At 52.8% G+C, this 22,128-nt stretch overlaps 1 protein-coding gene and 1 long non-coding RNA gene across 51 annotated transcripts in view; both read right to left on the bottom strand.

Annotated features, from left to right (window-relative positions):
- The window catches only part of SCRIB (scribble planar cell polarity protein), a 98,118-nt gene that overhangs the window by 52,771 nt on the left and 23,219 nt on the right, over window positions 1-22,128 (bottom strand). For 48 of the 50 annotated variants that reach the window (XR_015282212.1, XM_086873376.1, XM_086875025.1 and 45 more), the window contains exons 6-16: window positions 21,045-21,108; window positions 19,401-19,475; window positions 19,174-19,318; window positions 18,737-18,855; window positions 17,937-18,136; window positions 17,095-17,261; window positions 16,417-16,541; window positions 15,106-15,231; window positions 14,284-14,505; window positions 13,483-13,800; window positions 10,285-10,347 (exon numbers count right to left, since the gene is read on the bottom strand). Coding sequence is in view for 49 of the 50 variants with exons in the window: in XM_086873376.1 (XP_086729502.1) it covers window positions 10,285-10,347; window positions 13,483-13,800; window positions 14,284-14,505; window positions 15,106-15,231; window positions 16,417-16,541; window positions 17,095-17,261; window positions 17,937-18,136; window positions 18,737-18,855; window positions 19,174-19,318; window positions 19,401-19,475; window positions 21,045-21,108 (1,624 nt within the window). In the remaining variant the exon portion in view is untranslated. The remainder of the gene's footprint in view (window positions 1-10,284; window positions 10,348-13,482; window positions 13,801-14,283; window positions 14,506-15,105; window positions 15,232-16,416; window positions 16,542-17,094; window positions 17,262-17,936; window positions 18,137-18,736; window positions 18,856-19,173; window positions 19,319-19,400; window positions 19,476-21,044; window positions 21,109-22,128) is intronic. The other 2 variants (XM_086873091.1, XM_086872588.1) reach the window with 1 other exon arrangement.
- On the bottom strand, window positions 889-10,098 carry LOC147655215 (uncharacterized). Its single transcript, XR_015282629.1, has 2 exons — window positions 4,278-10,098; window positions 889-4,194 (listed from the first exon to the last, which is right to left on the bottom strand). It is a non-coding gene; the product is annotated as an uncharacterized LOC147655215 (long non-coding RNA).

A 22,128-nucleotide genomic window follows, 5' to 3' on the forward strand; every position in this document is an offset into this window, starting at 1 on the left:
GGCCTGAGGGGGAAAAACCTTCTGCCCATCAATGTACACTCAAAAAGCAAAACACCATGGAGAAAGCAGGCCAGATTAAAAATACTGAGACAACTGCAGCAAAGGGGCTTGAATTAGATATTTATATATGTAGGCTAAAAGGATTTCAAACTCCAAAGCAAATCTGTTCTCTCACAAAAACCAGTGTGGTGAGGACTGAATGAGAGCCAAATGTTCTGGTGCTTGTTTGATATCTATGGAAAGAGTAACTGCTGTGAATATGAACCTTAAGAAAGAAGGACCGGGATCCAGAAGCCTGTAATGGCCCGTCATTTTGCAGCTCAGGCTGTTTCTTGCACTAAACCCTTAAGCTGTCTGTTCCCCAAAGCTCCTCTTCCCTAAGGCTGCTCCTGGGCATCCTGGGCTGCCACGATGTTGGACTGGCACTGGAACCACAGCACAGAGCTGTCCCAGCAGGGGCAGCTCAGCTCCCTCCTGGCCACTGCTCCTGCCATGGACTTTACTGGGAATTTTACTCCTTGTCTGGTTTTCCCCCAGAGGCAGGATCTACCCATAGCCCACCCCAGAGGATCTGATCTGTGCTGCTTCCCACCAAAATTTGCTGCTTCTTCCTCTGCAGAGAGGACAAACCTTCATGGAAAGTGCAGCACGCTCCCAGTTCCCTGACAGGGGCCCAGCCCTGCATGGAAAAGTGCTGCAGTGCCAGGGGAAAAGTGGGGGAATTGAAAAAGCTGCCACAACATCAGCTTTGAGCTGCCATCCTTCCCCCTGGCTGGCTCCTACCAGGAGCCCATTCACCATCAGTGGCAGTGGACATGACACAGGGAAGCAGCTCCATCTCTGCCCCTCAGTCCTGCCTGTGGCTCTGCCTGTGCCTCTTTGGGGACACACCAAAAGTGAACCAGGGCCCCCTCAACCCAGCTCTCACATGGTTTTTGGTGTAACTATTTTTTAACATGGAATCATGGAATGGTTTGGTGGGAAGGGACCTAAAAGCTCATCCACCCACCCTTTTCTGCTAAGAGATTCACTTGTTCCTGCAAGAATCCCCAGCTTTCAGGAAGTAACTGTACGCATAGAAGCGTTGCACACCTGGCCAGACTCGCTTTCAAGCAGCAGCCCAGATGCCCAGGTGCTGCCCAGGTGCTGCCCAGGTGCTGCCCAGGTGCTGCCCAGGTGATTTGGGACAGTCAGAATTTGCTGCTGTGCCGTGCAACTCATCACTGAGGATTCCTGCAGCCTGTCAGGGGCACGGCAGACACCAGGCAGTGCCCAACCATCGCACCCACAGGACTCAAGGGACAGAGTTCAGAGCTGTTGTCCTTGAGACAAGAACTTTGCTGAAAGACAAAGTTCTTCCTCCAAACACACCCACAAAAGTGGGGTTCAAGGGCTTCACATCCAGAAGACAGAAAGTTTCTGCTGGCACAGGCATCAATTCATAAATGGTTGCACATGTGGATGCACACAGCTGGGGTCAGTCTGGGGCCTCGTACCAAGGAAGACATCGAGGGGCATCAGCAAGTCCAGATACAGGAACAGAGCTGGGGAAAACGTCTGGAGCACCAGGAGCAGCTGAGGCGGCTCAGGGGGGCTCAGCCTGGAGAAAAGGAAGCTCAGAAGGGACCGTCTCAGTTCCTACAACTCCCTGACAGGAAGGTGGAACGAGGTGGGGCTCAGGCTTTGCTCCCAGGGAACAAGGGACAGGACAAGGGCAAATAGTCTCAAGTGGTGCCAGGAGTGGTTTACGTGGGACACTGGAAAATCCCTTCCTGTAAACGGCTGTCCAGCCCTGGCACAGGTTGCTCAGGACAGAGTCCTCATATCTGGAAGTGTTCAAAACCATGTGGATATGGCACCTGAGGACATGGTTTAGTGATGAACATGGTGGTGGTGATGGGCAGGACTCGATGATCTTCGAGGACTTTTCCAACCTTACTGACTCCCGACTCTCAGTGTCCAATCCTCGTGTTTACATGCCCCAAAAGATTCATTTGAGACTGTCATACTGACACAGGAAATGCACACTGCAATAAATAATTTGGATTTATGTTGCGACAGACGCGTGACAAGGGACAGATGCCAGGTGAGGGTGAGAGATCCCACTTCAACAGCAGCTGAAGAATCCATTAAATATCAACAATAACCTTTTCAAAAATCAAAAGGACTGGAAAACTTGTGTTCAAGAGTCCCAACATCTGCCTGAGATCTCTGAGATGCTTACAGAGCATTTCCAAAATTCTGGAGAAAAGGAAGCTTAGGAGGGACCTGAGGGAAAATTCTGGGCTTTTTTTTACCCTGCGACCCCCTGTATTGTGCTGAGGGAGTCAGAGACTACACAGGATGATTCCTGTAACCACCAGCTCCTCATCCAGACACCGTTCCAGTGAGAAAGGCAGGGAATAAATGGAAATCTCTCTTACCAGAGAACACCAGAGGAAATGGTTTCTCTAACCCCACAAAAGGGAGGCTGGAGAAGTCAGGGCTGGTCTCCTTAGAATTACACCATTCCAGAGGAGCAACTGAGGAACACATGTGCCTCTTACCAGGCCCACAAATGGCTCTCATGAGAAACAGCTGAATTTTATGAAAATCAGGTCTCTCAAAACCCAAACTATTTCATTCTAAGAAGATTCCAGACTTGGCTGATGAAGTGAAGACTCACTGAGGAGAGTTGTGCAAAAGATGGAAGCTGTGCTCCCAGACCTGGCACTGCCATCACCCAAAGCTGGTACAGGTGTGTGCTGTACAGGCCAAGAACCAGGTAAGGGTCACTGGGAGAGAAAGGAGAATTTGGGTTCAGGCAAGATGTATCAGGAGTGGCCTTACTCTAAAGGAGACAGAATTGAAATATTTCTATGTGAGGGGAGGCTGGGAGCCCTCCAGTTCAGGAGGAGGAGACAGACCCTTTTTGTCTTTTCATGCCATTAATAACTTTATAGGAGATTATTATTCCATGTTTGTGATCACAAAAGAATTCAATGGAACTCAGTAAGATACCAGATGAAATACTAATGGCAGGCTTAAAAATTGCTTTTTGATATAAATCTCAAGTAAATGATATAATTTATTGCCACTAGATTCTGTGGGACTGAAATGTATAAAAGGCCTGGGAGAGGACCACACAAAATCATGGATGGCAGCTCCATGGTGCCTCATACATGGCCATGAACAGCCCAGAAATCTCGATCCACAGAGTGCCAAGAGCTGAGCACCCACCAGGGAAAGGATCCCTTTGTCCTGCTGGGGTCTGGGCCACTCAGCTCCTGTCACTTTGCTCTGACACACAATCAGTCAGTGCAATACAACATAACCTAACATGTCAGTTTGTAACTGTCATATTATAGCCTCGAGGTCTAGGTTGGGCATCAGGAAGAATTCCTTCCCAGAAGGAGTCACCAGGCATTGGCAGGGGCTGCTCAGGGAGGTGGCAGAGTCCCCATCCCTGGAGGTGTTCAAGGAATGACTGGATGTGGCACTCAGTGCCCTGCTCTGGTGACAGGCGTGGATCAGCTGGAGGTTGAACTTGATTCTGGGCTTCTGTTCACCTTGGGTGCACACAGCTGGGACGTGGAAGAGCAGGAGCTGGAGGCACTGATCCACCAGGAAAGATGAGAAGAGCTAAATCTGTCTGGCTTTGGTCAGTGACAGCTCATGGGGACAAGGAGACAGGCTGAAAATAACGGTGAGCAAAAGGGAGATGGGAGCTTGCTGTGTGACTGCTGAGAGCTAAATTAACCCCAGACAGTGGAAAAGGATCATGAAGGAAAAGCAGACCTAGCAGGAGAACAAGCCCCTGGACAGGGGCAGGAGGTTTCCTGGCTCTGATGTTATTCCTTCCTCTGTTCCAATAGGTTTAGTTCTCAAAGGAAAGGGTATCTGGAGGACAGAGATGGTGGGCACAGGGGAGTTTGAGCACTTCACTGACTTCTCACTGAACACCTCTACAAAAACAGTGCAAAGCAGAGAGCCCTGAAAGAGACTTCTGACAGCAGCAGGGACAGGGAACAGCCACTGGTGACAGCAGCTGGCAGCAGAAGGGACAGGGAACAGCCACAGCCACTGGTGACAGCAGCACTGGGAGCAGAAGGGACAGGGAACAGCCACAGCCACTGGTGACAGCAGAAGGGACAGGGAACAGGCACTGGTGACAGCAGCACTGGGAGCAGAAGGGACAGGGAACAGCCACAGCCACTGGTGACAGCAGCACTGGGAGCAGAAGGGACAGGGAACAGGCACAGCCACTGGTGACAGCAGAAGGGACAGGGAACAGGCACTGGTGACAGCAGCACTGGCAGCAGAAGGGACGGGGAACAGCCACAGCCCCACTGGTGACAGCAGCACAGGCAGCAGAAGTGACAGGGAACAGCCACAGCCCCACTGGTGACAGCAGAAGGGACAGGGAACAGGCACTGGTGACAGCAGCACTGGCAGCAGAAGGGACAGGGAACAGCCACAGCCCCACTGGTGGCAGCAGCACTGGCAGCAGAAGGGACAGGGAACAGCCACAGGCACTGGTGACAGCAGCACTGGCAGCAGAAGGGACAGGGAACAGGCACTGGTGACAGCAGCACTGGCAGCAGAAGGGACAGGGAACAGCCACAGCCACTGGTGACAGCAGCACTGGCAGCAGAAGGGATGGGGAACAGCCGTGCTCGGGGTGCTGCTCTGCTCCTGCACATCCCTCCCCCAGGAAACTCAAGGACAATGGCCACATTTCCCAAAGGCAGAGGAAAGCAATGATATCTTTTTAAAACATGAAATATGGCCACATTTGAAGCATAAATAAAACCCGAGGTTCCCACAGATACATGAATATTCACATATCCTACGAGACTCCCATCTGACAGCTGCGTGCCCTGGCTAGAGATTCTTATCCAGATTAAAAGCAGTGCTGTGTGTCTATATAAAGATATGATTCCACCTTGGTGCATGAAAGAAATGTCTGCAGTGAAAACAATCCTTCACACGAGCTCCACGGGGAGGTGCTGAGTCACATCCCTGGCTGTGACAGCCCGGGGTGCCATAACTTCACCAAGCTCCTTCCCCTCAAACCTCGGGCCTCTCAAGGCCCCTTCAGCCTGGGCTGGGCTGTGATTCCAGGATTAGTTATTTAATTCATGAACTCCACAAACTGGGACTTAGGAAGCTGGTTCTTATCATTGTTGGGAGCCAGCTTTGTCACGGGCACAAAAATAGATAAAGAAGGGAATTCTGCAAGGGTCCGGGCTGGCCAAACTATGGAATGCAGCAGGACAGGGTCTCTCTGGAAATGAAAACATTCAAATGCTTAGAGAGAAACAGAAAGCATTGTCCAAAGCCACCAATCCTCAAACCATTTCAGAACCGGGAACAGGACAAAAACCTACACCCAGATTCAGCTGGAATGGGTAACACTAGAACAAATTCTATTTAATCCCTTCAGCAGCACAGAAATTTTATTCCTATTCTTACTGACTCTTCTTGCATGGTGAAATCCTTGGAGCAGTCGTTTTTTGCACTATATTTTCCACTATTAAATTCTGCTGGGGACTCTTCTCAGCCCAGCAATTTCAGACTGTTCTAAAGGTCTGTTTTGCCATCATTTAATATACAATTACAAGACTATAAAGACCAGAGAGTTTACAACTCTCCTAAAATCTACTTCAAGACTGTGCTGCTAAGGGCAGGCCTTGCAGGAAGAGAGCATCAGTCCAAGGAACAGTGGAATACATGGAAAACTTCCACTAAACCTCACATCACCTGCCAAAGAACACAGGCAGAGACATCTCCAAGTGCACCTTGCTTGGAAGCCAAACCTCCCCAAGTTTTAAAGGCTACAGGAAGAAAAGCTAAAGGTTTAATAAAGGTATGAACAAAGGTGGCTAAAGAGAATTCCCATCCAGGAACAGGAACTTCCATATTTGACGTGGGAAAACAAGTACAGAATTTAGTGAACTAAGGTCTAGATAAAATCTCTCATGTTGTCTGTAGTCACCAAACCTGAGCTCAGGTAGGTCAGGTGAAAGAAAAGGCAGTGAGAAAGGCAGGGAATAAATGAAAATCTCTCTTCCCAGAGAATGCCAGAGGAAATGGTTTCTCTAACCCCACAAAAGGAAGGCTGGAGAATCAGGATTGGTCTCCTTATAATTATACCAAAGACAAGCAGGCAATGAGCCAGCCAGCAGGGAAGAGACTGGACAAGATAAAATACAACACAAAGAATTAACTAACAAATGGCAGATTAAAAGTAAGCTTTCTAATCACTCCAGAAGCAGAAATATGGAGAAGTTTTGGGGTTCTCCCTGGAGGAGGAATCTGTGTGTGCACACACTGCGAAGCAGGGTGAAACAATCCCTACTTAATAAAAAGTTTATTTTATTAAAGACTTATTAACCAGAGCATAGTGTTGGGTTGCCAGGCATGGTAAGAAGACTTGACTTCAGCACTTCCAAATATTCTGTTACCTTCCTTGCAAACTCAGCTCTCTCGTTCCCGAGTTGAGCAGAGCCCTTTTTCAGCTAAATTCCATCTTCCAGAAATGCCAACCTATCCCAGTCTGGCCCCATTCCAGTGCCACATCCAGGCTGGGCTTGTTTCCCACAAGAGTGTCCTGGAACTCTCTGGGAAATCCTGTTCTCCTCTGCTGACACAGTCAGAACATGCTGCAGCACACAGGGACCAGTTTTCAGGCAGGTTAATGCTTCAGCCCCCTAATTTCTGCAGGGGTTATTGTAATGCCTGACTTTTGTACCTAACTCTGGTACAAGCAGCAAAGCTCCGTGTCTGTAACACACAGCATCTGCCCAGTGTGGAAGGGAGAGCTGGACTCGCTGTAGCTCTGTGTTTAAACATGTCATTTTCTCTCCATCTGCTGCTTTCTGCTCTGTTTCTGTGAAGGCCAACGAGATGACTGAGCAACAGAGCAGAACCAAAATGATCCTGGCCCCACTCTTGAGCAGGGAAAGGAAACTGCAAATAGGACTGCACTTGTGTGAGAAATCATTCCACATTTGCTCCTTCGTCGTCAGAGAACTCCGGATCAGACAAAGCTTGGAGCTGAGACAGGGAACAAGCAGCAATCACATAAATCAGTCCTCAATCTCCCACACTTCATGGGTGACTCGTGTCCAAATCGTGCCTCAGCACAGGTCCACAGGTGAAATTGTACATTTACAGGAAGAGATCACAAACCCACCTCCAAACTAGAGGGTCATGGAAAAGGTGGAGAACGCTGTCCCCAGCTGCCAGAGAAGCTGTGGCCATCCCGTCTCTGAGAGTGCTTAAGGCCATGTTGGACAGGGCAGGGAGCAAGCTGGGATAGTGGAAGCTGCCAATGGCAGTGGCACTGGGTGACATTTAAGAGGTCCTTTCTAACCCAGGCCATTCTATGAATCTATAAAAAACACTGAGGACCCTTCAATCCAGTAGCAAAGGTCATAAAAACATTTTGATGGCAATAAATTAAAAACCAGGCAAATTAAAACAGAATTTTCTTTGCTCAAGAGGAAATTTGATAATCTGAAAAATTAAATGGGAGAAAAGGGAGAGTTGTATCTTTTTTTTTAACATCAGAAAGACTCCATTCTGTCATATTCCAGTCAAACACAGGTGATGTGACCTCTCCTGCACTACACAAGAGGTTTATTAAACTTTTCCAGGTTTAAAATTTATGGGTCACATTGTGGGAAAATTGAATTTGCTACTTAAGAATTCTAAGTCTGACAATGCCCTGATAAAGCACACACCCCATAAATGCAAAACCAGAGCAGGGGGAAGAGCTCCATGTGTGCAGCAGCAAAGAGCAGCCCCACGCAGAGACATCTCTGATGGCTCCCAGCACATCCCAGTGCTCCCCAGTTCCCTGTGCTGGCCTTTCCCCAGCTGAGTCCCTGAGCTCAGAACGCTCCAGGAGGCACAGGATGGCTCCCAGCACATCCCAGTGCTCCCCAGTACCTGTGGAGCCTTTCCAAAACAGAAGCCTTTGAGCACAGGAGCAGCAGCAGGCTGTGCTGTCACATCTGCTGCTGGCAAACATTAACTGGTGCCAGGCTGGAGGCCAGTTAATATTCCAATTCCAACACAATCAGTGACATTCCCGAGCTTCCACAGGATGAGGCTCCTTCAAGGAGAAGGCTTGACTCACTCCTGACTGCAGAGCAACAGGATGTGACACCTGAGCAGCAGCAGCAGCAGCGACAACATCCAGCATCTTTGGAAGCCTTCTCTCCTTCCCAGGAGTGGAATGGCAGCTCCTGTCCCCGGGCAGAGCAAGAGACAAAACCCTGTCAATGCCCCCCAGCAGCACAAGCTCTGGCAGCACAGAACCCTCTGCAGCTCCTGGACCTGCAGGGGTTAAGGCTGGGCACACCCGAGGGTGTGGATGGCACCAACCTTTGCTACAGCAAAGCAGCACCAGGCACTGAAACACAATTTGGGACCCTCCTTCCATTGCTCCTGCAACCTGCCCAGCAGCTTTCCAGGCTGTTCCATCAGAACTCCCCAAAAACAGAGTCCAGGTCTAACCTGGTGCCATCAAACAGGTGCTCAGTACGCTGCTTTTCTCCTCTCAAAGCCTCTCACATCCTAGTACAGCCACTCCTGCAAGGTAGGTGGGGACAGAGACAAAACACCGGGAGCAGAGCCAGGTATCCACCATGGGTACCACACACCTGACACAGGAACAGGAACTCTGGCTGTACCCAAGGCTGGGTGCTGGCAGAGGCTGGGCATCTCTCTCCAGCTCTGCTCCAATGCCATCAGGCTGCAGCTCACGATCATGGTTTAGGATTAAGGAACACACCACCAGGAATCAGTAGCCCTTTTTCTCTGGGGGCTGTACTAAATTACATATGGAATGTGATAGCAGTATCAGGAACCTGAAACCATGCTGCTCAAGGGTCCCAGGCTCTCTGCTCTGCTCCATCAGCACACTGATTCTTCTCAAGGAATCATCCCTGGCAACAGCAGGCAGATGCCATTTGGAAGGGTTTGAGGACAGGCTGGTTAGGGCTTGGAGCAACCTGGTCTTGTGGAAGGTTCCTTGCTGAGCACAGTCCAGAGCTGTAGGACAAGTATTCCAAATCAACCTCCCAAAGCTGGTCTGCTCTTGGGTGACTTGAGACACCACCACCAATCTGGGGGATCTCTAGCAGGCTGCTCCTTGGGAGCTGCACAGCCACGTTCTTCCTCACAGTATGGGAACAGAGCTGTGCAAGGGGTCTGTGCTGGGGGGGCACCAGAGCCAACCTGGGGGCTCCAACCAGCCCCAACCAGACCTCCAGGATCAGAAGATTATGCAAAAGAGAAATGAAAGAAATACTAATGTGATTTTCAGGGACCTAGAGACAGAGAAATCTTCAGGATCCACTAACAGGGGACCACACCTGAGCCAGCTCACACTCTGCATGGGTGGAAAGGATTCATCACCTCCCTCCTGGAAAGCCATACTCCAAAACAAATAAAAATCTCTCTTTTACACCTGAGGGAACAGAGGCAAGTTCTCAGAGACACCCAGGCCCTACACTGTGTGTCCTGTGGGAGAGATCTCCGTGCAAGCTCTCAGCATGGACGCTGTTTCTGCCTCTTGTCAGTACAAGAGCACTCTGCCTCCAGCAGCTCCTGGGAAACCGCCTGCAGAAAGGTACTGACCCCATGGGTCAGGCACTGAAAACCTGCAGACCAACACAGGAAGATGGTCACAACCACAGGATGAGCCAGGCACACTCACCATCCCCATGCCAGGGGCTTTGTGGTCCCTCGGATGCCACCTGCCCCATTCTGACACCTCAAGGTGCTGCACGTTAAGCCTTGAGGGGCTTCAAGGGAGGCTGCAGGAGATGCACAAATCACTGACTCCAGTCCACTTTCCCCAGGCAGTGGCACTGTGTCCTGAGTGAGATCCTCCTCCTTTTAGCAGAGGGTCAGTACACAGCACTTGGCTGATTCTTGAGGTCCCTGCTCCTCCAGGGTTACCCACACATCCAGAAAATCCATTTATTTAATTCCACTTCTCCATCAACACACGGCAAATAGGTACTGAATCTCCCACCTCAGCCCTTCACTTTTTACATCATTTCCACTTTACTCCTGCTCTGCAGCAGCCACTCTCATCTCAAGGATGGGAAAGGAGGAAAAGGGGAAAGCAAGGAGGAAACAATCATCATGTTTGTGATAAGCCAGGTCCAGAAGCCACTTGACCTAGAGAGATCAGAGCTCCCCCTACAACAATGGGTGAGGCTGGGAAGCAAATCAAGCAGGCTGGATGATTTTTGGCAGAGAGAGAACAGTAGGAGTGGTACAGACCTCTTCCTCCTCAATGCGAGCAGGTTCAATCAGCAGATTATTGGCTTGATCAAACGACACCCCCTGTTAGGACAGGAACCAGCAAAGAGGCATGCGGATTAGTGGAGCATCAACCAAACCCGCCACCACGACCACCACCACCACCCAACACACGCACGCCACGCGGAGCTGATCCAGCTCCCGGAGACACTGCTGACCTCAGGAGCTCCTGGAGACATTCCTGACCTCCAGAGCTCCTGGAGACACTGCTGACCTCAGGAGCTCCCAGAGACACTGCTGACCTCAGGAGCTCCTGGAGACACTGCTGACCTCAGGAGCTCCCGGAGACATTCCTGACCTCCAGAGCTCCTGGAGACACTGCTGACCTCCAGAGCACTGGGGCTGATCCAGCTCCCAGAGACACTGCTGACCTCAGGAGCTCCTGGAGACACTGCTGACCTCAGGAGCTCCTGGAAACATTCCTGACCTCCAGAGCTCCCAGAGACACTGCTGACCTCAGGAGCTCCCGGAGACACTGCTGACCTCAGGAGCTCCTGGAAACATTCCTGACCTCCAGAGCTCCTGGAAACATTCCTGACCTCCAGAGCTCCCAGAGACACTGCTGACCTCCAGAGCTCCTGGAGACACTGCTGACCTCCAGAGCTCCTGGAGACACTGCTGACCTCAGGAGCTCCCAGAGACACTGCTGACCTCAGGAGCTCCTGGAGACATTCCTGACCTCCAGAGCTCCCAGAGACACTGCTGACCTCAGGAGCTCCCAGAGACACTGCTGACCTCAGGAGCTCCTGGAGACATTCCTGACCTCAGGAGCTCCTGGAGACACTGCTGACCTCCACAGCTCCTGCAGACATTATTCCTGACCTCCAGAGCACTGGGGCTGATCCAGCTCCCGGAGACACTGCTGACCTCAGGAGCTCCTGGAGACACTGCTGACCTCCAGAGCTCCCAGAGACACTCCTGACCTCAGGAGCTCCTGGAGACACTGCTGACCTCAGGAGCTCCTGGAGACACTGCTGACCTCAGGAGCTCCTGCAGACACTGCTGACCTCAGGAGCTCCCAGAGACACTGCTGACCTCAGGAGCTCCCAGAGACACTGCTGACCTCCAGAGCTCCTGGAAACATTCCTGACCTCCAGAGCTCTGAGGCTGATCCAGCTCCCAGAGACACTGCTGACCTCAGGAGCTCCTGGAGACACTGCTGACCTCAGGAGCTCCTGCAGACATTATTCCTGACCTCCAGAGCTCCTGGAGACACTGCTGACCTCCAGAGCTCCCAGAGACACTGCTGACCTCAGGAGCTCCTGGAGACACTCCTGACCCCCACAGCTCCCAGAGTCATTCCTGACCCCCACAGCTCCCAGAGTCACTCCTGACCCCACAGCTCCCAGAGTCACTCCTGACCCCACAGCTCTGCAGCTGAGCCCACTGACACCACAGCTCCAGAGCAGCAGAGCTGCCCCCTCGCCTGCTCAGCACCTCTGCAGTGCCAGGGCTGCTCGTGGCCTCCCCGAGTGCCAAGGGCCAGCACACTCCTGCCAAGGAGAACCCCTAAGGCCAGGTTTAGTTCATGCTGGCACCCTGAGGCCCTGGCCCCTGAGCTGTCCAGCACTAGCTGACCTCATCTTCTCCACCCCAAGTCACTCCAGGAAGAGGAAGGGTTAAACACAGGAGAAAGCACCAAGGAGCCTGTGGTGCCACAAGCTGCTGCACAGGAACGAGCAGTCTCAAACACAACTGCACAATCCTCTTCTCTGGTGAAAGAGTACATCCTGCTCTCAAGCACAGGAAACCTCAGGATTTCTTCTGAAAGCAAATTTTCCTTGCAACAAAACCCTGTGATTTTAGGATTCAGCCTCCTGCACAGCCTGTCCTTCAGTGCACCCCTTGCACTCCCTACATAGGGACACTGCTCCCTCCATCCCCACTCCTGCTCAGCTCAGAAGGCAGCTAATGAACCTCCTGCCATGGAGCAGGCATCCAACCTGCCCCACAGAAAGGACAACTGAGTCCCAAGCAGGGGGCTCAGCTGCCAGCCAGGATAAATTCTGACAGCTCCCCTACTCCTGAGCAGGCATCACAGGCTCTGCCAGGGGGTCAGTGTCTCCTCAGCTCTGAGTCTCCAGATAAAAGAACCTTTTTGAGTGAGGGCATTCCCAATTATGATAGGTCTTGGATGAAGGGGACTTCAAATATCCCTTCTGCATCGGCTCAAACAGAGCAAGGCAAGCATCCACTGAGGGACAGGCTCCACAGCCAAGTGAGGGAAAGGACCTTTCCCTGGGCAACCTGAGCTCCAGGAGGGACAGGGGTGATCCTGGTACCCTGGAGCATGTGCAGTTACAGCAGAAACAGATCTGACTCCGGCACCTTCCACAACCAGAGACCCACATCTCACCCCTGAGATTTGCTGATGTCAGACTGCGATGGAGACTCAGCCACATCCTGGCCTATGCCCACCAAATACAACTCAAAAGCTCCAAACCAGCTCGGGTGAGAATTGGGCTGGTCTCATGAAGTGTCCCTCATTCACGTATTCCCTTTCCATTGTGAGGAACCTCCTCAAGCAGGAACTCCTGTGTGTCCCAAACCAAACGTGGTGGTTCAGCTGAAGAGAGCCAGGGACCCCTTATCTCTTAAGCCCCAGTATAACCAGTAAGGCCAAAACTTCAGAGCATGGGCTCCCCTAAATCCCCGTGAACCCTCCATCAGGCTGTGTCTGGGTGGGAGCACAGGGAAGGGCCCACTCCTGGCTGCACTTCAATGCTCCAGGAAGCACTGTGCCAACAAGTGTCAGTGGCCCAAATGCCAGTCTAAGATTGAATCCACACAGGGATAAAGCTCATCCTCCTGGGAACCAGCAGCAACAACCAGCAAGTGAGGAGGAGGCTGGAAGGAGCAGCAGAACCCAGCAGTGAAGAGACAGAGACCTGTCCCTGCAGCACAAGGAACAGCACATGGAATGGGGATGGTGCAAGGACCTGGGTACAGCCGAAGTGTCAGACACAGCAACACAGCACAGCTCTTTGACAACCCTCTGAGCCCCCAGTGCCCTTCAGCTCTCCCACCCTCAGCACATCCCCCAGTGCTGCAGCCTCTTGCCAGTGGTTTCATCAGTACCACATCAACCTGGCTGCTCGGCCACAGGAGCAGAGGGCAGGTCTGCGTCCCTCTGACTTCCCCCTCCCCACAAAACCTTACCTTCACGGATGGCTGAGCAGACAAAGCTCCATTCTTTCTGTCATCCTCATCCCAAGCTTCCTCCTGATCCCTGGGCTCTGTGTTATTATTGCAGCCTCCCAACTCCTCTTCCTCTTTGGGGACCCCATCACTGTTCAGCCCCTGCAGAAGTGCCACCACTGCCTCTGGCTTGGGCAGTTTAGTGATCTTGAAGTGTTTCTTATAATGGGGAGTGTCCTTGCGGATAAGCCTCTGCTTCTCTACTGGGAACGGTCGCTCTTCATCCTCATCCTCGTCCTCACTCCGGATCAGCGTGTCCTCCGCGAAGTGTACAGAAGGCTGTGACAGCAGAGCCCCAGACATGCCATCAGCCCCATGGAACAGAGGGGTGGCAGCACAGAAGAACCTGCTGGCCCTGTGACCCCTCTCCCGGCACAGGCAGAGCCAGTGTCACCGCCTGTGTGCTCAGGAAAATGCAGGAATGGATCACCACTTCCCCATCCTTGCCTTTTTCCATAGCCATGCCTTCCCCCGGACATGCTCCTGTCATGTCCAGGGATGGAGGCCATTCAAACCTCTCACGGTCACCCCAGCTCTCCCTCAGCCTGCCTGGCTCCCCCACTGTCCAGTCCACCCAGCTCGTGTGCAGCTCCCAAAAGCTGCCTTGGTCTCTGCTTGCACCGCCTTCCACAGGCTGGATCTGCCTCCAGTGATGCCCAAATCCCACATCCATTTACCTGTACACCTACTTCCCACTTCCCCTAAAAATTCCAGGTCCTTTCACTCTTTCTCATGACCCTGCTGCAGTTCCCAGGCTCCTACCTCATTGTATTCCACTTCCACATCTTCCTCCTCCTGGTCAGCAGCTTCCTTGCGCTCCTCTTCCGCTCTGGGCTTCACCTCCTTCTCCAGCTCCCGCAGGTCAGGCAGCTGCCCGTTGGGCCAGCCCCGCTCCCTCTCCTCTGCCCTGCAGTCCACAGAGGCGGTGCTGGTGGACAGGTGAGAGTCCTCGCTGCGATTTGAAGTGGCACTCAGCCTCTTCTCCTGAGAACAGGGTTGTGATGGTCAGCACGGAACAGAGCAGCGGACGGAGCGTGCAGTGACTGCTGGGAGCTGTGAATGACGCAGCACCAGCAGAACCAGCTCCTCCCCAGCCTGCCCACAGCTTCCCCTCCTGAGCTCTCTCCATGGGACCTGGGTCCACCCTGCTCCACCTCCTGAGCAGGCATTTATTCTCAGCTCCCACCGGGGCAGCAAGGTGCCTCCTCCAAGCGCTCTGTTCCCATCACTCTTTACTGGGAATATCAGATCCTTCCCTTCTCCTCCCTGTGCTGTGACAAACCTGGTACCGACACACACGGTTCCCCTTACACTGCTCTCTGTCTCCTGCTCTATTTCACAGGCCCCCATGACACCTCAAGGCAGATTCCCAACCTTCCCAGGCAATCCATTCTCAGTCCCTCCCAATCTTTCCCCAAACTCAATCCTCTCCACCTCCCCATTTCCCACATATGCTACATGTTCCCAGTGGAAATGTCTCTGCCCATGGCATGGAGGTGGAACTGGATGGTGTGTAAGATTTCTTCCAACCCAAACCATTCCATGATCCCACGTTCTCTGTGATTATCCATCCCCAGCACTCACTTCTGAGTTGGGAGATTTGGGGTTGGCATCAGCCTTCGCAGCGTTCACCTCATTGCGCCGGACTTCAATCACCTTCTTCATCACCTTCAGCTCGCTGGGGTGAGGGGTGGCTCGGCGCTGCAGGCCCTGGCAAAGTGAAACCCTCAGGAAGGGGATTCCAGCCCTGGCAGCACATGCCAGGCCACGGGAATGAACCTCTGCAGGCAACTGACACCCTTATCAGAGAGCCAGAGCCACAGGGGACGAGACCAACACATCCTGCTGCTGGTCTGCCCCAGGCCTTACACAGCCTGCAGCTGGGAAGGTGAAAGGACAGAGAAAGGGAACCCTGACAGCTCTCTGGACACCATCCTGCTCTCCAGCTGACAGTGGCTTCAGGAAGAATGACAGAATTGGCTCTCTGGACACCATCCTGCTCCCCAGCTGACAGTGGCTTCAGGAAGAATGACAGAATTGGGAAGTTTAAAGTGGTGTATCAGGCTTAGTGAATGAAAAACTATCGAGACAGAAACTCCTCCAGAACACAGGTGAGAAATCTTGGGGTATCTTCCTAATTCCTCTGGACTTAACAGGTCTGCCAAGCCCAAAAGCACCAGAATTGGTGCTGCTTAGTGATTTCCATCCCAGGTAGAGAGTCAAGATAACCAGCAGTCTTAAACTAATAACAACGTTTAAAAAATATTCAAAAAAACCCCAAACCTCCCAATGCCAGCAGCACACACACACTGCTAGGATGGCTGCAAACACCATTCATTAGAAGGATTCAGATTTCAAGGATGGCTTTCCATAAAGTAGAAAGGAATAAAGTCCTGCAAGAGACTGAAACCCTCGGAGCACTTGCTGGAAACTTCTGTCCTGGCCTTTGCATCTGCACTGGAAGCACAACAATCTCTTGCAGGTTTTGAGGCTGCCGACAGTGTTTAGTACTTTTCCTACAGGACACTGCACTGCCTCCATGCTTGGAGGGATGGGATGGCCTGGGTTTGGCAGGGCAGCCTTTCCCCACGTGGAGGTGAGCTAAAACCCAATCATGACAGTACTCTACTGGACCTCTGGACGTTTTGAGTGCTCCCTGGGCACTCCAGTCCCATAGGAGAGCCTCAAAATACGACTCTGCACCTTGGCTCCCAGGGAATTCGTTCCCTTTCACTACTGCTTGGGTCCCCAGGGCACCAAATGGCCTTCAGACTCTGGAAACACAGACTTTGCACATGTCTGCAGCAGCCTCACCCAGTGGCTCCCCACCTTTGGAAAGCTTAGCTTGTCCCTGTGCTTCCACAGGGAGCCAAAAAGCCACCAGGAATTTCTTACTCGTCTTTCAGCTCCAGACTCCTCATCATCATCTCCTTTGGGCTCATCCAGGAACTGGATCACGCTGACTCTGTTCAAGTTGGTGTCTGTCCAGCTCTCATCCACGCTGTTCTGCAGGAGGTTCTCTGGGGAGAAGGAGAACACAGTGGGAGCTCGTTCTGGGAAGAGCAGGGTTGCAGACTGAGATGGAAGTGAGTTCTTATCCCATTAGGGCATTTCTGTTGTATCTGCCCATGGCATCAGAGCCCTTGAGGACAAAGACTGTGGCCTCAACATCCTGCCACCTTCTGCACGCCTCCCACCAGACCTACAGCAGCCTCCAGGGAAGCATCTGCTGCTTCAGCTCGAGCGGTCCTTACCCAAGAAGTGCAGAAAAAAATAGAATTAAGGCAGGAATACCATGCTGACAGGATAATGAAAATTATTATCCAACTATCTTGGTCAGTAGATCCAAGCAGAACAATCAAAGATGAGGCTGCAGGGCCTTATCACCTGGCAGAAAGCAATTCCTCAATTTAACCATCACTGCCTGGGAAGGATGTCCCAGGGATACAAGAGCCCAGATCTGCTACAGGAGTCACAGCAAGGGACAGTCCAACCCAGCAGAGAAGGTTCAAGGCTTCAGCCCCCTCCAGAGCACAAGGCTCTGCAGCCAGCACTTGTGATACAGATTCTTACCCAGGCTGGGAGAGGGCTGCTGGGGCAGCAGGTAGCAAGTAAGAACCTTTTCTCCTGTCTTTTCATCATCCTCGGTCTGGAATTTCAGCATAGGCTGGGACTGGTTTTCTGCCAGCCACAGGGCTTTCAGATTAAGATTTGTCAAAGCAAAGGGCAAGTTCTGCAGCCTGCAAAAGAGAAGAGCAACTGCATGTTACATTTACCTAGCCAGGAAGGAGCCTCCCCACAGCTCCAGACTGCCCCAGCTGAACAGAGAGGAACAGAGCCAGAGTGTTGTGGATCCCAGTCCTGCCCTCTGCAACAGCTGATTTTGTCCATGGCTGTGGACTGGGCTCCACTACCCCATCCTCACCAGAGGACAACTCCCTCCAACCATGTGGAGGGGTTTAGAAACAGAAAACCAATACTCTAACAGAGTAAACCAATACTCTCACAGACCAGTGTATAGAATGTTCCCTGCAGAACCTCTGGTCAGCGTCCAGCTGCTCCCAGAAGTCCCAACCCCAGTGAACAGAACCACAGGACCCTTCAGAACAGCTGCCTGCACACCAGGAAGGAGGCTTTGGCACCGACCCCCTGAGGACTAATGACACAAACCCACAAAATCTGCAGGAAGGAAAGGAAGCCAGTGACAGGGACTTCCCCTGATCTCTATTTCACACATGATAAAATGCCCTCACACTTGTGCCTGACCTCTACCCTGTGTTTAGGTGACAGAGAAGGGGTTCATAGGCAAAGCCCAAGCCCTCAGCAGCCAGCCTGGGCTTTTCCACACCGTGGATCCTGGGATCCACAAAGGCTCAGCATCTGCCTCCCAGCCTGTTCACCTTCCTGCCACTCACCTGTTCCCAGCCACATCCAGGACGTGGAGCTCCGTGGTGTTGGCCAGCTCAGGGGGCAGCAGGGCCAGGCGGTTGTCCCGCAGAGACAGGACACTGAGGTTGGCACAGCCCCCAATCTCTGCTGGCAGCGCCGTCAGCCGGTTCCGGTCCACGTTCAGGTTCGTCAGCTTGGCCAGCTTGCCCAGGGACTTGGGCAAGGCCTGGGAAGGAGCCAAGTCAGTGGTTGCAAGAGGAAAGGCCAGCACAAGTAAAGGCACAAAGCCCTCTGTCTGGGGAACAAGCTGCCTTCTGTCCCAACAGATGCATTTGGGAGAACGTTCGTGGGGCATCTTTGGGACAGGTTTTCCCTCAAGCTCACAGACCGACCCATGCCAACTGTTCTCCTCAACACAGCACAGCACACTCCAACCACTGCTGGTCAGACTTCCCTTCTGTTTATCTGCTCATTCCCAGTCTTTCAGTTTAACCAGTCAAATCACCAGGCAGTTTAGAGCAGGGCCATTTTCAGTCATAACCCAAACCTCTCACCAACGCAGCCTGGGACACGGTCTTGCACCTGTCAGCCAGGATGGTCTTTGGGATGGACAATCCCAGCATCCCTGCTACCCCCCAGAATGTTTCAGGGGAAAAAAATCAGTGAGAGAAAGCAGCTTCCAAACATCAATGAACGTGGTGAAAGTGTACAGAAGCAGCTGGAGCGTGCCCAGGAATTTAGCCTGGAGGGCAGAAGATGGGGAGGGGACCCTGCAGCTGGCTGCAGTGAACAGCATGGCAGAGACAGGCGGCTGCTGTGTTCTCACCGTCAGCATGTTCTCAGTCAGGATGAGCTCTGACAGGTTTTCACAGTCCCCAATCGATTCTGTCATGTCTGTCAGCCGGTTCTGGTCCACCTTGAGGATGGAGAGCTGCTTCAGCTGACCTGTCCAGGGTGACAAGTTAGGTGTGAGCTGTGCCAGAGAGAAGGATGCTGCTGTACACTCACCTGGCCGTGATCCCATCAAGGATCACACAACCCAACCACGCAGGCTCTGCCTTTCCTCCCACCAGGCCTGTTCACAGGCCTCACACGCCTGATGCAGATGAAGCCCCTGAACTCTCTGCAGAGTTCTGTTCATCTGCACCACCCACTGCTTCTGCTCTCGATGACTGTGCCCATGTCCACCAATCCCTCATTCCCTGCCACAGACACTCTTTCCTGGAGCTCCTCCAGGAGTCCTGCAGTGGTGACAATACTCACCAATCCCATCTGGAATGCATTCCAGCAGGTTCTGTGACAGCAGCAAGTCCGTCAGTGCCACCAGCCCACTGACCTCGTTGGGCAACTGCTCCAGCTTGTTCTCAGACACGTCCAGACAGACCAGGCGGCGGAGGTTGCCCAGCTCCTGGATCAGAGAGGAGAGCCAGGGCTCAGGGAGCAGCTGGGGCAGGGGCAGAGGGCAGGGTGGGTGCTGAGCAGACACTCACCGGTGGCAGGGCCGAGAGCTGGTTCCGGTCCAGCCAGAGCTCGCGCAGGTTTGGGAGCGCGCCCAGAGTGTCCGGCTGTAGGAGACAGGACAGAGCTGACACCGGTCCCTTCCAGGGACAGGGAGAAGCTGCTCCAGGATACTGCAAATAGCACCACTCTCTGCACAGCCAGGCACTGCTCTGCCTCTCAGCCCTGCCAGAACCATCCACGGATCATTACCAGAGAGCAGCACCGTGTCTGGGAATGTCTGGGATGGCCCACTGGTTGCAGCAGCTCCAGTGGGAAACACAGATGAAAACACTATTGTACTGACACACTGTGACTGTGTCAGCAGGCAAGGCAAGAACTGAACCTGCAGCACAGCTCTGATGGAGGGCAGCTGAGGGAGCTGGGAGAGAGGGAAGATCTTGCTTTATGTCACTCCCTGACAGGAAGATGGAGCCAGGTGGGGTCAGGCTCTGCTCTCAGGGAACTAGGGGCAGGACAAAGGCAAATGGTCTCCAGCTGTGCCACGGAAGGTTTACTTTGGATACTGGGAAAATCTTTTTCCAGAAAGGGCTGTCCAGCCCCGGCACAGCTGGGCAGAGGTGGAGTCCCCACCCCTGGGGCGACTCAACAGCTGTGTGTGGCACTTGGGGACACGGGTGAGGGGTGGCCTTGGGAATGTTGGGAGAGTGGTTGAATTCAGTGGGTCTCAGATGGCTTTTCTAACCTAAATAATTCCATTATTCTAGCAGGTTGGAAATTCTGGCCTTACAGAAGAAATGCAACTTCTTCCTCTCAGACATGAAAATAAACATCTGGGTACCACTGGCCAACTCAGCAAGACCCAGTGGCACCACCAGCCGTGACAGACACACATTCACATGCCACAACCCCCCCAAGCAATCAGCATTTGGGTTTGGCCTTTGCTTCACTGGAGCATGGCTCAAGTGTCACACACCTGTTCTCACAGGTGAGTTCAGCCTGTGCACAGCTAAGCTGCATCAACCCCTTTTCCTCCCAACTTAGACGCCAAACTTTTTCTGCCAAAACCCATTCCAGAACACAAAGAGTAAGAAAGATCCAGTAATAGCTTAATCCACAGCCACAAATTTACAGAACATCACGGGGTGTCCCCAAAAGCCCAGATAACCTGAATTCAGACACTGTGCCCTTGCTCAGCACGTGCTGGGCCCTCCATGGAGAGAGCCCCCACACTGGGCTACCCTCATTGCCATGGACCACATGGAATGGCCCAGCACTCTGTGGGGCAGAAATCAGAACAGAAAGGAGAAAGGCAGGAAGCTGGAGGAGAAGAAAAACAGCTGGGGGCAGTGCAGGACAGAGAAGGGAAGCACCAGAGTCTTGCTGGAAAGGAAAGATCCTTGGCAGCCAGACAGGAAGAATTACCATCCCAGAGCCTGGGAAGGACAGAGCAGGCAGTGTGAGAGGCCAGCAGGACACAAGACATAAGGGCTGACACACGAAGAGAAAATTTATCTGGGAATGATGACTGGGCCATGCTGGGCAGATCAGAATCTCCCCAAATAACCTGAGGGTCTATTTCTTTGCATTTTAGGTGGAAATGCACTTGCCTGCACCAAGGTGCAGGATCTGCCCCTGCCAACCACCCAAATCCCTCCCCACCAGCCCTCACCTACCAGTACTTCCAGGTCATTGCCACCGAGATCCAACTGCTCTAATTTGACAAGGAAGGAGAGTGAACTGCAAGGCACAGGGGACAGAGAGATAAAACAAGAAATAAAGAGCGGAAGGTTAGCATCTGGGACACACATTGCATAAATCACATGGTCTCTAGTAACTCCTAAAGCAGGTGGGGCAATCCTGACCTTTCTCACGGTCCCTCTGAGCCCAACCGTTTGTAGAGCTGGTCCCTTCCCCAAGCCAGACCGTTCGCCCCAGGGAATTGGGCTCAGAGGCACCAGCAGTCCCGGTTCCACTGGCACCAGTTTGCCTTCTCCCCCTCCCACCACAACATACCCTTTGATTAAAACCATCACAGATGACCAGCCACACCTCACGTCGCTGCCTGCTGCGCAGCAAGGGCAGGGACCTGGGCTGGACTGACAGGCAACAGCAGAGGACAGGACACGGCTGGGGGGCAGGGGGAGCACAGCTGCAGGGACAGGGAGCAATGACAAACTCAGCAGCCTGTTTCCCCAGACAGGATGCTCATGCTGCTGGAGAGGAAGGGAAGACAGCAGTGGCCTGATGTCTCAGGTGAGGTGACCGCGTACAGACAGAAGCTCACGATGAAGACACTGCACAGGACCTGCAGCCCATGGATGTGCCCCAAGCTCCCCATCCACCACACCTGGGGGTGGACAAGGCCTGCAGTCCCACAAACCCAGGGCTGGGTTCTCAGGACATGTTCCAGGTGCTCGTTTGTCCTCACACCTGAGTCTAACCCATCAACCACAGCTCCACCTCCCCAGAGGACTGCTGCCCCTCACCGTGTTCCAGGGGCCAGCCCTGCCCACTTCCCTAGCAGGGAACAGCTTTATTCTCTTCTTCAGGAACCGTTCCAGTAGAGAAACCCCCACATTTCTCTGGAAACAGGTCTGCCTCTGAGGGCCACCCCTACCAAGGCTGTTGGGAGCTGCAATAAGAGGGAGCTGTCTTCCCTGGGCCAGGCTGTAAAAACATCTGGTTTATGCAGGAAAATTAATTTCCTATTGCATGCAGTGGTGGATTTTGAGATAAATTCCAGCAAAGCTTTATCAG

Source organism: Cyanistes caeruleus, chromosome 1, assembly GCF_971803275.1.
Source record: "Cyanistes caeruleus chromosome 1, bCyaCae1.hap1.1, whole genome shotgun sequence".
Taxonomy (NCBI): domain Eukaryota; kingdom Metazoa; phylum Chordata; class Aves; order Passeriformes; family Paridae; genus Cyanistes; species Cyanistes caeruleus.